The 16,150-nt window shown below is 47.3% G+C and overlaps 1 protein-coding gene across 4 annotated transcripts in view; it reads right to left on the bottom strand.

Moving 5' to 3' along the window:
- The window catches only part of SMARCAL1 (SNF2 related chromatin remodeling annealing helicase 1), a 52,412-nt gene extending 37,294 nt beyond the window's left edge, over positions 1 to 15,118 (bottom strand). Inside the window, exons 1-7 of one of the 4 annotated variants that reach the window (XM_014852492.3) lie at positions 14,839 to 15,118; positions 13,714 to 13,750; positions 12,423 to 13,309; positions 11,626 to 11,676; positions 7,756 to 7,965; positions 5,356 to 5,406; positions 668 to 854 (exon numbers count right to left, since the gene is read on the bottom strand). In XM_014852492.3, the coding sequence (XP_014707978.3) occupies positions 668 to 854; positions 5,356 to 5,406; positions 7,756 to 7,965; positions 11,626 to 11,676; positions 12,423 to 13,251 (1,328 nt within the window). In that variant the 5' untranslated portion in view covers positions 13,252 to 13,309; positions 13,714 to 13,750; positions 14,839 to 15,118. Of the gene's footprint in view, positions 1 to 667; positions 855 to 5,355; positions 5,407 to 7,755; positions 7,966 to 11,625; positions 11,677 to 12,422; positions 13,310 to 13,713; positions 13,751 to 14,115; positions 14,746 to 14,838 lie in introns of those variants that run through there. The other 3 variants (XM_014852493.3, XM_014852494.3, XM_014852491.3) reach the window with 3 other exon arrangements.
- Positions 15,119 to 16,150: the final 1,032 nt, after the last annotated feature.

A 16,150-nucleotide genomic window follows, 5' to 3' on the forward strand; every position in this document is an offset into this window, starting at 1 on the left:
GACAGAGCAGGACATGGCTTAATCTCTTTTCCTTCCGTACGAAGAGCACCCTGCCATTCCTTTGGAGAACCACCACCTCGCACCCTCAGTTGCAGTAATTCGGGTGGGGCAGGCCCTACCCTCTGGCTCCAGGGAGGAGCCTATCACCTGGTCTGGCCAAGAAGACTTCCGAGCCCCCCAGGCCACAGTGACCAGTCCTGGGGTGGGCACCAGGTAAAAGGCACATCAGTGTCAAACCACTAGGAAACAGGGGTTTCTGCTGGGTTGCTGAGCCAATGGCTGCAAGCCGAAGCCCCTGACAGCCCTCGCTGACACACCTGAGGGGTGCCCATCTGAGAACAATGCCAAGGAAGAAGAAAGCAGAGCTGAGAGAGGGACAGAGGGCCTGATGAGCTCTTCAGAGCCCTGGGTTTCTACAACATGCACTGAGAAATCTCTTTTCTGAAACTAGTTGGAGATGGGTTTCCACACATCTGCCATCCAGAGTCCTGATTAACTCATGGAATTTGAAATCAATGGTTGCAATCAGGCTCTGGTAACAGCACACCTGGCTGTTTAATGCCTAGATGCTTCTAGATGTCCATGAAAGATGAGCATTCTTAAAAGAGGGAGCATCTGAACCCAATCGGTGGTGAGTGATGAAATCCAAGGAAGAGCAAGGACCTACTTGACTCCAGCTCTCTGAAAGGGCAGCAGGTTCGACACGAGCTTGGGGTCCACTCCAGAAAGGTCGGCCTCAGGGATGTCGGCTGCGGGACGCAGAGACGTCTGCTCGAGCTGAGAAGCAAACGCCAGGAGGAGTGTCGTGGGCAGAGGATCCAGCCGAACTTGCGGAAGGCAGCGCACCCTCTCAACTAGAAAGAACAGAGGCGCACGAATTGGAGCGTGAATGCCCAAGAGATCTGGGGAGAGGGCAGGGGCTTGGAAATACAAAGTCCCATGGCTTCGGCTGCATGCCATCTTCAAAAACTAACTGGAGAGAAAACCAGGGGCGGACAGACACATCCTACATAAACCCAGAGAACTGGTTTTCCCTCTCTATTCCTTAACTTATGCAAAAAGAGGACATCAGTAAAGCAACAGTGATTTTCTACACTATACAAACACTGGAAAGAACTGTAAACTGTTTTTGTGACGAATTTTTTTAAACTAATTAAAAAAATTATCTTACTATTTCCATTCAAATTATTAAGGACCTATATTCTTAAAAAATCAGCCCAGAAAAAGCAAGACTTTGAATGAACACATCTTGTTTCCGTTCTCCTTATGTTTTCTTTTGGTTTTGATGTTTGAGAAAGCTGAGAACTCTAAGTTTCCTGCCGTCAGCAGGCAAGGAAGCACTGTGCCCTGTACGGAGAGCTGGAAGGGGTTTCCAGGAAAGATTTGCAGGACAGCAGGGCTATTTACAAACAATAACAAAGGGGAAAGGCCACCAAGTGATGGAAACACAAGTGGCCCTGCACACTTCTGAGACTCTCCACAGGAGAACGATGACCTCTCGTTGAGAGACGGGGGTTTTACAGGAGTGATCTCCACGGTGGAGTGAGCAAGTCCATTAGCTCCCTCCCCATCCTCAAATCGGCCTGCTGCCTGTTTTGGTAAAAGCTTTCCTGGAGCACAGCCATGACAATGCTTGATGGACTGTCCACGGCTGCTTTCACACTACAACGGCAGAGCTGAGTAGCTGGGACAGAGACCACACGGCCCACAAAGCCTAAGATATTTACTATCTGGCCCTTTACAAAAAAAGTTTACCCACCCCTACTAAGCTCAGAGTCTAAACTGTTACTAAGAGTGACCACTACTCCGACTTTTTCAGTGAAAGCTTATATTTAGGGGTCTTTACTTTCCCTCCAAGCACGCTGGTTCCAGGCCCCTAAGTAATGAATGGGAAATCTCTTCTTCTGGTCAGAGTCATCAACCAAGTGGGAAAAAGTACTTGGGATCTACACGGAAATGAAAGCAAATTACTTTCATTGATTTTGGTTTTTGAAAGAATTTAGCCTCACCGGATTTTAAACCTAGGGGGAAAAACTGTATTGGGGGGCCCAGGGGAAGACAAGTTAAAAATTAAAAAGTTAAAGAAACGATGCTAGACATAGACATCTCTAGGGGTAGAATTACCATTGAACTACTAATCACAGCCTGCTGTCCTACGGGTGGTAGCTTTCAAGATGTTCTTCCCTCTTATCATCGTCCTTTGAAAGATCTAATTAGAAGAGTAACCACTGTTTACAGATCTTCGTTTGCTCTTTACCCTTTACCCTTTCAGGGGCACCCTGGGAGAGCCACAGTAAGTCACAAAGGGCTAACTGTCCTCAGGAATCCAGGAGGGGGAACCAAATAGAAAAACTGGGTGTATTTCATTTCTACCTAATAGTATTTGAAATTCTATTAGTTCTCTATTCCATACGGTCACGTTTTCTAGATATCCTAACAAGGTATTCCAAGAGTTTTTGCCACGACCATCAATTGGATACCATGGCAAATACTGGTGTGAATATGGAGCGCTGAGCCATCTTCAGCTACCTTAAATTGCTCCGCACTTTCGATATATTTAAATTCATTTCTGTCCTCCACTAAATACAGGTACCAGTGATTTCTGGAAACGGTCTGCATGAACAGAATCACTGTAAGAAATCAGGTGAGGCTGGCAGCTTCAATATAAAAGAGACTGTCCACATGGACACAGAGATGTATTTTATGCCTCCAAATTAAATCTGAGCATGATTTCTGCACACCGCAGGGGCCTGAGCACTCCACATGCTTTCAGAAACTATTTGCATTTTAATCCTAGTGCTCCTCAGAACTCAAATACCTGACAAAAGCTAAGAAAGGGTTGACGATCTGCTGGTGTGAAATGTGGGGTTGTGCAAGCATGATGTTCTGTCGCCCATTCAAGAGGGAAAAACCAACCTACACTCTGCTTCCCACCAACTGCTGTCTCCTACCCTACGCTGCCAACTGGGTGTGTTTCTGAGCAAGCCCCATTCTCCATCAACGACTGTCAGCGCTGCCCTTTCCCTGTGCTGGGAGATGACAGCAATGGGCTGTCTGGCTTTGCCGGTCATCCAGCATCGCCTCTGTAAAACAGCTCTTTGGTAGAACGCTACTGAGCCACACAGCAGAGAGATGCTAATGTTTTCAAACAGCAGCTGACAAGACACGATCACTGAGGAGGACGCAGAATCCTTCTGGAGTGTGACAGTCAGGGGAAAACACAAGGCCTGATGCCAGGTTCACGTGGGCAGAAGGCCTCACGTCACCTAGAAAAGGAGAGGAAAGCTCAGATTTGCCTTATCTGGAGAAAATAACTGTCACCACGTCATCAACGAGTATCCTAGATTCAGAAGGTCTTACTGTCATTTCTTAGTTAGTTTCACACGCGCACGTTCACTAGCTCAGGTTCAACAATCTAATGTCACACACAAGGAAGGAGATCCAGCGGCGACGACACAGGCGCAAAGTCCGCAGGTTTGCCGTCTGTTAACGGCAGAGTGAGAACTAAACGGGCAGCTGTGGTATTCTGCAGGGCCTCATCTCCTCGGCCGCCTGGTTCACAGACCTGGCTTCTACATTTCCACGTGGGTCATGTTACAAACTCGAGATCGCAATTTCAGTCTGGTTTCTGTCACTGACTTTACTGCAACCCTGCAATGCTCCCAATGAGGAAAACAACAGTTTCCTTTCTCTGGGTCCAGGCTTTCCCAGTCTATGAAATGGGCAGAATCAGTCCTACCCTCCACAAGACACTGTCATGACGAGACAGAACGTAAAAATGCAATCTCAACTCTAAATCTGGAACCCTTAACTCAAGATCCATGGAATTATTAATATCAAATGCAAAATTTAATGTGTGGCCATCATATGCATTTTCCTGGGTGAATAATCCATCATTTTCATCAGCTATTTCAGAGTCTATGGCCCACAAAAGAGCTGGACCCACAATGTAATGCTACGTGAGTTGCGAGTCATGGTTTTTCAACATTACATTCATCTGTAAAGCCTTAAGTACTCTACTTTTTGTCATTCCCCAGAAGTCAAAGCCTTTATAGCTAACATATGTCTTTCTGTGGTTGAAAGACAAAGGGGTAAAAGGGAAAAACCCACTCCTAATGCTCATCAAAGATTCAGCTTTGCCCAAATAATTCCCTCTGACTCACAAGTTCCAAACAGCAGCAGCCATGCGGTCTCAGATCGACGCCAGCCACCGTTGCTGCTTCAGCTGGTGTTTGCTGATACTAAATAAGTATCACATCATTTTCAAACTTAACCTTGAGTTTGCAGCAAGTCTTTCCTTAAGGAATCAAAAGCTCTTCCCTTATATTTAACTTCTGTCAGTAGGGCAGATATGGATTAAAGACCCCTTCTGTTACCCAAGTTACAAATGGGACCTAGAACGTTGTATTTACTCGACATCATACGGTAAGTCACACGAGGAGGAGACAAAGGGAGGAAACCCAGCTTTTCCGTCTTCCTTAAAGTCCCTGCCTGGTGGGCAAGATGGCCAACGACTTGGAGCTCTGTGGGCTAGATCACATGTCTCCTGGCCTGACTGGTACCAGCACAGGCTGGGAGGCCCAACAAGCCCTCAGAGGGTCAAGCAGGAGGAACAGAAGTTGCACCACCTGCATACCTACTGCAGAATCGTGAGAGCTTGGAAGATGGGTGACAGACTGGCATCCAGGGTAGGCTGAGATAAGCCACGTCCCGCCTTCTCAGCATTTTAGAATTTACTGTCCCACCCAAACAGAGCACAGAGAAGAAAAATGATGAGCGTAAACTGGCTCCTCCTTCTCGTGGTGATATCTCTACACATGTGCCTTCCCTCGGTCAGTCTCCAAAGTGCTTACTACACACTGACGTGCCCCGGCCCAGGGTTCTGCATCCAGCAGGACTCAGCCCACGAGGAAGCCTGTACCCACGGAGACTCTCCCGCCTTCACTGTTATCTGATTCTGGAAGTAAAATGAGCCTGTTCTCAGAGGGAATCAGAAGTAGCTTCCGTTTAAGCTAAGCGATCCCAGCTCACCTCTGATTCCCAATGTCCACACAGCCTCATTTCTAAAACTTCCACCATGGGTGGGAAGGTGGCACGGGCCTCAGGAATCTGACCAGTACTGCCTCACCCCGACGGAAGGAGAGGCCCTGGTTTGCCTGGCTGCTGTAAGGTTGCCGTCCCAGTGGACGTGGATGCAGCTGCCCGAGAACATCTTTACCTTCACCTGTCCCGCAGGCCAGCACGTGACATTACCGCAGCGGAGGGAGGAGATGCCTTTAAACTACGTTACATTTAAGGCAGACAAATAAAGATTAACAATGGCAAGATATAAAACAAGCAAGGTGGGCATCTCACTTAGTTTACTGTGCTCTTCCAACAGAAAGTTCCACTTCTTGGTCTGGACATCTGCAACGAGAAAAAACAAATGAGCAATCACGGCCCCCTGCCCTCCTGCTGCGTCATCACACTTACTCAGCCCAGGAAGCTCGGAGGATGAGGCGGGTCCTGTGCCCAGCCCTGGGGACAGATATGGAGGGAGTGCATGCCCCTGATGCTCCATAGAATTCAGGGAGGACAGACAAGCAGACACGGTGACAGTGGGCTGGAAGGGCGGTGATAAAGGGTGCTCCCGGGGGACATGACGGGGCATGGCCCCGCAAGGTAGAAATGTCCTGAATTTCCAAGACAATGATAACAGTTGCAGCTTACACGTATCCAGCGCTCACTTTAAACCAGGCACGGTGCCAAGAGACTCACATGCACCATCTCCTCTGCTCCTCACCACACTATAAGCCGGGCACAGTGTTAGCTCCATTTCATACAGGGCAAATAAGCCGCATGTAGTCAGCAAACAGCCTGCGTTCAAATCCCAGCTCTGCCACTTCTTAGCTGTGTGACCTTGGTAAATTATGTAACCTCTCTGTGTCTCAGTTCCCACATCTGAAAAATGAGGAGACTACAGCCCCTGCCTCGCAGATTTCTTGTGAGGATTACATGAAATTTAAATGTAAAATGCTTATAAAAACATGCCTGGCAAATAATGGGCACTCAAAAGAAAAGTCACAACTAAAATATACAACTATATACTGGGGGGATCTGGGAGAAAAAGCAGGAAAAAAAAGTGAGGAATAGTAAATTATTATTATTACTACGCTATCTGCTGATTAGCACAGTGTAGCACAAACTACACACAGTATTGACTAAGAAAGGTGAGCATCTCGCTTATCCGACACTAGCTAATTACTTAGAGAGTTTCCTTACCCATCTACCTTCTGGAAAAATCTAGAAAAAAAAAATCTAGAAATCTTCAACTCGATAACTGTTTTCTGGACAGCAAAAGTCAACTCTTCTCTGTATGGGCACTGGGAAAGCAAGCCGGCTGGGGACAAAGCATCATGGACATAGTGAGTCCGTTTCAGGAAGAAGGCAAGGCAGCCAGGTGTAATGTGACAGGAGGAGCAAAGTGGACGCTTATTCTCCATGTGGGACAGTAGAGAAGTCTCTCCTGATGACAGCTCAACCCTGCCGGCTACAGGGCAGCAGAGGGGAAAGCCTGCAAACAGCGGCTATGGCGGAAAAATCCAGTCGTGGTTTTTGGATGTCTGGATGTGGACAGGATTGGGTGTCAATATTTCAGCGGTTCACATTCCCCAAACAGCAGACTACGTCAGGAGTGTGATTTCAAAGTCACGCTTTTCAGAAGACACAGGTCATCAGCAGCGGCCTTTTAAAGGCCACCCCAAGCTGAACGGAACACCTCAGGGGTGGGAGAGGTAAAGACCCCTGGTCCTCGTGTGAGCAGCTCGTCCCGTGACTCAGGGTGGGTCCGGCACATCTCACCTAAGCCCTGCTCAGCAGTTAAAACTGGAGCCATTGAAGGGATAAAAACAAAACAGCCAGCATCGCATCCTTCCAAGAAGCCCCACCTGGAGGAGAGCTCTCACCGAGAAGCCATAGCTCCAGAGGCCTTCCATGACGCCGCCTGCACTGAGGTCACAAAGGCACGAGGTTTTACGGGTTTGCTTTCTACTTGCCTAGAGAAGGGCTAAAGCCATTTCAAGGATGGGAACAGTAGTCCATAAAAGCCAGACCATTTTGTAAAACAACATGGCCCAAGCTAAGAATGAAACCCAGGAGTTCAAAGTCCTAAAGCCGACTTCTGCCTTAAAAAGAAAGTCAAACTGCTCTGCTTTGGCCAGCGGTTTTCAATCCTAGCTGATGATTAGACTCACCTGCTGAGTTTTAAAACTACCAGCACCCAGACCCCACCTCAAACCAATTAAATCAGTCCCTCTGGGCAGGACCCAGGGTCAGCATGTACTCTGGGGGTGGGCCCAGCGATCCGGGCTTATCAAGCCCTCCTGGTGGTTCTGAGGTGTGCTCAAGCTCGAAACACTCATTGCTCCATCCAGAGGCATTTATTTTTCTGGCAAACACCCACTTTTCAAGCTTTGCTAAGGACAAAATAAACACAGGTGGGTTTAAATGGCTGAAGCAGGAATTTACCTGCTTCTACCAGGAAGACACTGACCAGGTGCCTGGGGAAAACCGGAGTTTCCTCTTTGGGAGGACTTTAAGGACAAAAGTGGCCCCATGATGTGTTCACTGTCTAGAACAATTTAGGCATCTCCGTTCTAGAGTAAGAGGAGAAGATTAGAAAGTCATTTCTGAATGTTCAAAGAGCCGAAAAACACCCCACTCTGAGATCACAGACCACTATGCATCCTGCAAATCAGGCAGAGGACAATTACTTGCCATAATTTCTGGAATCCATCTGTTTAAACAGTGCAATCAGGTCTTCTGAATAGCCGATGTCTGCTTCGAAGCGGGCCCGGGAGATGAGCACGCATCGCCCTTTGACAAAGCCAAGCGAGGGGGCTGAAGGGAGGTGGGTCTGCGCCACACTGCCCTCGGCCCCTTCCAAAGGCTGCAGGGTGACCTTGGGGAGGCGCTGGGCTGCTTTCACTGCAGAAGAAGAAAAGGACAGAGGTGACAACACGGAAGACTTTCACAGGGTTTTGGGAGGTGCAGGCAGGCAAAGGAGGCGGCCAGGGACAGGGCCAAGAGAAACGACATTGGGCAGGTAGGCAAGAAAAGGCACTGGGAGGGTGCGAGGGCTTGTAAGTAAGTGTCCTTTAACTGGGGCTTCGGGAAATTCAGTATTTACTGAATGTAACTTCTGTTACTTGAGTTTTCAAATTAAAAAACTGAGGATTCAGAAACAAACAGGGGAAAGAGGGATCTCACCAGGATGAGTAAACTTGTTAATTTCCGTTGCTGTGTCAGAGAAGCTACTGAAGCCAGCACACAGAAATCACCCACTTAACCCCACTCCTGGGTCACTACTCTGTCTATGGCTGGGACAACAAGGAAGGAGACAGGACTGTCAGGCCACAGATGCACAGTTCTGAGTTTTATCTTACCTATTACTGATGAATTTCATAGATTAATAGATTTGACTGCATAAAACCAGACTGTCAAAACACACAAACTGAATCGAAAGGCAAAGCTATTAAATACAGATATTTGCAAGAAATATAAACAGAGCTCATACTTAAAGAATTATAAGACCACAAAAGATAAGAAAGAGATGTAACCAATTCAAAAGACGGGGAAAAATGACGAATAAACATTTGCAGAAATGTTCAGCTTCACAAATAATCAGAAATAAAAAGCCATCTTTTACTTATCAAACTTGCAGAATTAAAAAAATAGATATTTGCACTGCTAGTTGGGAACAAAGCCTTTTGGAAAACAATTTGACAATATATAGCAAGAGGGCTAAAAAGAGATCATAATGATTCAAGTTCTGGGAATCTATCCCAACTAACAATTAAAAATACAAAAGTTTAGGGCTCGGCCCTGTGGCCAAGTGGTTAACTTCGCGGGCTCTGCTTCAGCAGCCCAGGGTTTCGTGGTTCGGATCCTGGGTGTGGACCTAGGTACCACTCATCAAGCCATGCTGAGGCGGCGTCCCACACTGCACAACTAAAAGGACCTACAACTAGAATATACAACTATGTACTGGGGGGCTTTGGGGAAAAGAAGAAGGAAAAAAAAGATTGGCGACAGATGTTAGCTCAGGGCCAATCTTTAAAAAATAAAATAAAATAAAAATACAAAAGTTTATGGACAAACGTGTTCCTTACAGCTTTAATAGTGGAAAAACAGGGAGCAAATTAAAATTAAACAAAAAGAAAATGATTTAAGCAATTTATCACACATTCATTCTTATGATGGAATGTTATACAGCCATTAATGTTTCTTTTTAGTAAGAAATTTTGGAAAAGACAAAAATACAAAAACAAATATTAAGTTCAATAATAGGAAATCATTTTTTTGGAGGTCAAAGTGTCCCAATAATGGACAGGGGACAGCCTCATTTTCATCACTCAGAATTAGCTGTTAACATTCACCATTAAAATAAAAATGCTTCTGCTGGAACACTAAGTAAAAAAGGCAAGATAAAAATTATATTACATATATAAGATTTGTATATTTTATTACATGGAAAAAAGGCTGCAAGGAACAAAACCAAAATATGAACATTGGTTAACTGAGTGGGGAGATAATAAGGGCTAGTGGCTCTTCTCTGCACATTGATATACTTTCCCCTTGACCTACGAGAGGTATGAGGTCGGGATAAAAAGGCAGAATCCAGGAGCTGGCCCCGTGGCCGAGTGGTTAAGTTCGCGTGCTCCGCTGCAGGCGGCCCAGTGTTTCATTGGTTCGAATCCTGGGCGCGGACATGGCACTGCTCATCAGACCACGCTGAGGCAGCGTCCCACATGCCACAACTAGAAGGACCCACAACAAAGAATATACAACTATGTACCGCGGGGCTTTGGGGAGAAAAAGGAAAAAAATAAAATCTTTAAAAAAAAAAAAAGGCAGAATCCAGAGGCACACCTGAAGCAAAAGGAGAGAGACTGACAGAGACCATCTTTATCTGTGATATTGATAGAAAGTAAATCTGCTAAGAAGACACGACAATCACAAACCTACCTGAGGGTTAAAAATAAGGACAAATTCACAAATCCACAACTGTGACAAGAGCGTTCACGGTCTATCTCGGCAGACAGCAGGTCAAGTGTGCAAAACACGGGTGAGAATCCAGAGCAGCTAAACAAGCCACAATCAGGAAAGTTCATCTAAAAGCTACACAACTGTGTGCCCTGAAACAGTTTTCAAAAACTACGTGGAACACCACCAAAGGCAACCAGACCACACAGAAAACCTAAATGAACTTGCAAAAGCAGAAGTCAGCCAAGGCACCACGCACTGTGGTCAGAGAACACGAGTACACAGGTGACAAACAAAATCATGACGGTTGAAATCACTGGTTTGAAAACAACAATGAGGAAGCCAGGCGTCAGACCCTGCCCCCCCAACACCTAACACAAGGATTAACATAACAATAAAAATGGTCACCAGCAGCCACCAAGAAAGGGATGCCACACATTTCAAGAGGTGGAGGCCAAGGAGAGAAACGGGAAATTCCGTGGTGAGCCGTCTCAGCACACTCCAGAAACAGTACTGGTGACTCCAGAGTTATACCTCAGGCCCCAAACCCAAAGGAGTGACCTCCCCATGCAGCCTCATCTTCTCCTTTTTTGGACGGGGTGGGGAAAGACAGGGTGTAGAAATGGCTGCGAGGAGAGATGGCTGAAATGGGAGATGAGAACACCCAGGGCTGACTCCTTGACAGAGATGGAGGCTCCAGACACCAGGAAAAGGTGACAAAACCCTTGTGCAGGACAGTCAACAAAATCTGAGAAGACAGAGTGGTATACCCAGAGGCCCGGACAATGACTGGGCATCCAGGTATCAGGCTGGAGCCTGCCTGGCAACCCCCGTCCCTGCACTCTTGAGTTAACCAGCAGCAGAGAGAGTGCCATGAGTATTCGTGTTGTTTGCTGAGCTGTTACCTTCAGGGAGCAGGGGCTGGCACAGCTGGAGCCAGCAGTCCAGTGGGAAGATGCAGTCTGAAGTCAGACCGTCTGGGTTTGAACCCCAGTTGCACAACTTAATGGCTGTGTGACCCTAGGTTAGTTACTTATCCTCTCTGGGCCTCAGTTTTCCCATCTTTAAAATGGGTGTTATGGGGCCAGCCTGGTGGCACAGCAGTTAAGTGCACACATCCGGCCTCGGCAGCCCTGGGTTCGCCGGTTTGGATCCCAGGTACACACCTACACACTACTTGGCAAGCCATGCTGTGGCAGACATCCCACATATAAAGTAGAAGAAGACGGGCACAGACGTTAGCTCAGGGCCAGTCTTCCTCAGCAAAAAACGAGGATTGGTGGCAGATGTTAGCTCAGGGCTAATCTTCCTCAAAAAAAAAAAAAAGGGTGTTATAAGGAATAAAAGAGCTAACATACATAAGGGGCTTAGAACAACATGGCCTGTAGCAGGATCCTTCCATTAAGTGTTAGCTTGTTTTAGTATGACCACAGACTTTGACCCACGGAGCTGTCTCCCTAGGCTGGCCACAGTGAGAAGGAAGAAGAGCACCAGGATGGCGCCTAACAGCCACAGGAAGCACAAGCCTGACTCCATCTTGCTACTCCAGAGGAGGCCTCTGACACCCGCATCTCCCTGCGTGGGGGCGACACCCCTACTTACTCAGGGTACTGTAGTCGGTCATGCTGAAGTTCCACGTCTTAGTGGCAGGATCTGAAAGGAGACATAAGCACTTGGTTTGCTGCTAACTTTTGTTACCAGTTGTATGTGGACATTTAATAAAAGCTTGTTGAATGAATGAATGAATAAACGAATGCTATGTTCAAAACAGTTGACTGACAAACTCCTACTGATTTACAAAAATTTCTGTAGAAGACAAATAGCAAATAGACACGAGGATAACACTTTGCTTCCACACAGTGGAATTCAAGTCAGGCCCTGGGACATCACGGCCTCCCCTAAAAGGGCTGAGGACAGACGTGGGACTGGAATCCAAGCTCTCTGAGCCCCAGGGTACTCAGGTAAAGTGGTATGAGAAGGAGTGTGCGCTCTGAGCCTGGCCGAGCTGGCCACATCCCGCCTCTGAACCAACCTGAGCATGTCACTTCACCTTGCTGAGCCAGTTCCACTGCCTTTAAAATGGAAATCACATCTACTTATCTTAAAAGACCGTTGTTAGGCTGAAGTGCTACAATGCACATAAAACAGCTGGCAGGAGAGCTGGCCTTTCAGCAAACATCCATCCACCCTCCATACGGCCCACCAGGCAGCCCCCTAGCGTGGCAGCTGTTTGAACAAATGACTATTACAAAAGGAAACATGAGCTAAAACAGAATTTGTAACAACGGGAAGGACAGAATGTGCCAATGCACTCTCTTCATATTTATGAGAAACTCTTAGATTAAGCGACTCTAGAGATAGACCAGAACACGTGAAGAACTAGCCAGAAGCCTCCTCACCATAACTTCTGCTGGGTAGACTCTTAAACACTGCGATGAGCTCCGCATTGTACCCGATCTTCACCTGGAAACGGTCCCCATTCCTCACGCACACCCCGTTCTGGGAGCTCACTGCTTTGTGGAGCGAGGCCCCCAATTTCTGTGGGAGTCCTCCTTCCGTTCCGGGGGCCATGCTCCCTGAGCCACAGGGGATGTCAGGAATATGCTGCCTCAAGGTGGAAGGACTCATCATATTCGCCCCTAATTCAGGATCCCTGGGAGGCTGTCCAGAGAAAGGAGCTGGTGTCTTCTGGAAACTCCTTGCTTTGGCCAAAGGCTTAGGAGTCGTGTTCGCAAAAGGTGTCCATTTGGTCTCCTGTGAAGCCTGAGGAGGACCTTGACCTAACTCACAACCCAAGAGCTGTTGGCTGGGCACCTGTGGAGGACTTTGTGCCAAGGGAGGGGAGATCCCAGTGAGAGTCGTTTGACTTGGGGGGCTGTGACTTGGGCAGGCTGTGGGCATCTCTTCTTGCCTCTTCCACGTCCCCTTTGCCTGCTCTGGAGTGCTGGGATGACAACTGTGGGAATTATAAGGTCTTTGGTCACCATTAGAAGAAGTACTGGGATTCTGCTGCTTGAAAATGACACCATGGCTTCCTGGCTTGGAAGGATCCCTGGGGACATTCTGGGAAGAGCTCTGCTTGGACTGGGCAGGCTGGGCAGCAAAGGAAGAGCCCACGCCTGCTCTCTGATGTTGTTCTGCTAATAATTTCTCAGCCCTACGGGCCAGAGCCTTCTGTCGATTCTCTTCAATTTTTTTCCTCTGCTCCTCTGTAAGAGGCAAGGACATTTTAACAGGGAAATGCCTATGCAGGAACGTCAATCTTTAATCGGAAACTCTGCAAACGCTGAGGAAGGAAACAAATATTGAAGTCAACATTAAAAGAATTTATTTGCCATGCTCCTACCTTGATTTTAACAAGCTTTTGTTTTAGGAAATGCACAAGAGCATAACCAAAGGATATATTAATGTTTCTTTTATAATTAAACATACACACACAGGGACAGAAGGCAGCATATGCTAAAAATAACGACCCTGACAAAACAGGCAAAAAGCCAGGTCAGATGAAATCCAAAGCCGAAAAGGTATTTTAGCTGCAAGATTTTTCTCCCTCTTATCCCCCAGCCAATGAGAGTTATCAGATCCCAAGGAAGCGATGCACTGCCACCTAAATCCATCACATAATAAGAAGGGTGACATTTCAAACTAGAAAGGATAGTGGATTAGACATAGACCAAAACAACCACGTACCATGGTGTGACGCCTGCTAAAACAGCCTCTTTCCAACCTGGAAAAAGGAAAAATGCATTAGCCTCACACAGGCTGCACACTGAATTCACCCTTCCAATTCCATCCTCTTATCTTTCTGGCAAATCAATCTGCAGGTGGTTGGCTGCCAGCCACAGAGCAGGTGGCCTTAGTGCCTGTTTCCCGAAACACACCACCATGGGGTAACCGACTCGGAAAAATAAGGGGAAATGCTACATAAAGATGTAAAGAAAAGAGTAAAGTTAATCTGTAATCTCACCATCCATCAACAACCAGTGTGCATAGTTTAGAGCATGGTATAGTTCTGATTCTTTTCTATCCACAGATAGATGTCACATATTTGGAAGACAGATGTATTTATTACAAAATAGGATCAGTACATACATTCTGTTTTGTATCCAGATTTTTTTTTTTTCAATTACTTTACTCAGGTCCTCCTTCTATGAGCTGAGCCACTTTTGCAATATTCTACACCCAGGGAGCTGGATACCAGATTCTGTGGTTTGGTTCAGACTAAATAGCCTCCACCCAATGTAATGCTCATAATGATGACATAGCGGGAACTCCCGCAGCACCAAAGTTTAGGCCTCTAAGAAAAGCCCGAGGGTGTAAGGTTTCCTTCTGCTGGGGCTCCCTTTGGCCAGAACTCCAACAACATCGATCTCCAGACCTTCCACCTCCCGCAATCACAGCAGTGAAGGAGGGGTTAGGGAAAGGCTTTGTCCCGGGGCACGGCTGCGGCGCTCAGGCTCCCCGGGCAACACACTCCTGCCTGACTTCCCAACCAGCGCTCCCCGGCACAGGGCCGAGGCCTGGTGTGCCAAGTGCCTCCAGTAGCCAGGGGAGGCGAAGCCGCGGGATGAAGTCCCACTGATCAGCCCCAAACCATAGCGCCATCGCACCACATGGACGCCCCTCTTCTCTTTGCTAGGACCTCAGATCCACTCCATTTAGGGGGCGTTCTTCACCCCTGCCAACAGGAAGGAAGCGCCACGCCCCACTCCCACCCCTATCACTCCACTTGGATTCACCCTTCCCCCCGCTCCACTCCCTGCTCCAAGCTGGCGTTTGGTCTCGTCCCACTCCGTCGCCTTCCTCCCAGTTTACCTTTCTGCTCCGCGAGGCCTAGGGCGCGAGCCACGTTTGCAGCCGACGGCGAACCCAGGCACGTCTCCAGAGCCCTCCGGAGCCAGATAACTCTTCCGGGTGGGCGATTACAAGAGGGTATTCGAGTGCTGCCAGTTCGCCCGCCTAATTGTAGCTCCCAGGCGTGGGAGGTGGAGGCAGGGGAGAAGCCTCACCGAGGAACTACACTTCCCAGCGGGCAACGCGGCCGCAGTTACGCTTCAAATAGTGGAGAAACCGGAGCGGTCCTACAGTGTCTTCTGGGATTTGTAGTTTGGACCCGGAGCCTGGCGAGAATTAGAAGAGACGCAACGTCGTGGGCGGGGCGAGAGTGGTGCACCCTGGGAATGGTAGTTCTAGGTTCCCCCAAAGGTTTAAGCATCCGCCGGATCACGAAAGCCTGGGACTTTGAGGTTTCCCAAACTGGGGTCTCCCTGTTAGAGCTGTCTCAGAGAGCTGTCGGATTGTCTCCAGAGGGTGTGCTAGACGGCCAGACTGATTTGGTAGCTTTTAATAAAAAGTATACCCTGGGGCATCCATTGCTGGTATTGATCACCTTGCAATTTGAGCCATCCCTGCTGTCCCAACCTAGACCTGACCTTCATGGACAAAGGAGAATCAGCATCGTCGTCATTGGCATCGTCCTCATCATCAGTCGTCGTGCTGAGCATGTAATGTGAATTATTCTCATTTAATCCTCACGACGACGTTATTATTCGTGTCCCATTGTACAGAAGGGAAAGCTGAGACTGAGTTATTCAATAACTTTTTCAAGGCCTGGTTAGGCTATTTGTGATTCGGATTTTGATGCCCCTACTCTTGAGAGAAAATTAGTAAACTGATGCTATTAGAGTCAGTTTACCCCATTTCTGAGCACGAGCACCTTTTCCCTTCCACAATCAACTCCACTATTAAATATTGGTGGTAAATATAATATTCCCCCATCATCAGTGTACACATGAATGTTACTATTCTGTTTTCAAACGTAGCTTATTTAAAAACAAAGAGGTAGGTCTCTACTTAAGGATTTAGAAAAATGGCCATGACATATTGTTAAGAAAAACAAAGCGCAGCAATGTGTATGTGGTAGTTTGACCATTTAAAAAAAAAACCCTTTACCTATAAATGCATGTAAACTCACAGAAAAAGTTCTGGAAAGGAAACTCAAAAACTCACCAACTGTTCAGGACCAGGGTAGGATGGGACAAACTCTTCTGCTTTTTAATCTATATTTTTCTGAATTATTTGAATTTTGTTATAATAATCGTATAGACCTGGTGTGACTCTTGAAAGA

This window comes from Equus asinus, chromosome 19 (genome assembly GCF_041296235.1).
Source record: "Equus asinus isolate D_3611 breed Donkey chromosome 19, EquAss-T2T_v2, whole genome shotgun sequence".
NCBI classification, from domain to species: domain Eukaryota; kingdom Metazoa; phylum Chordata; class Mammalia; order Perissodactyla; family Equidae; genus Equus; species Equus asinus.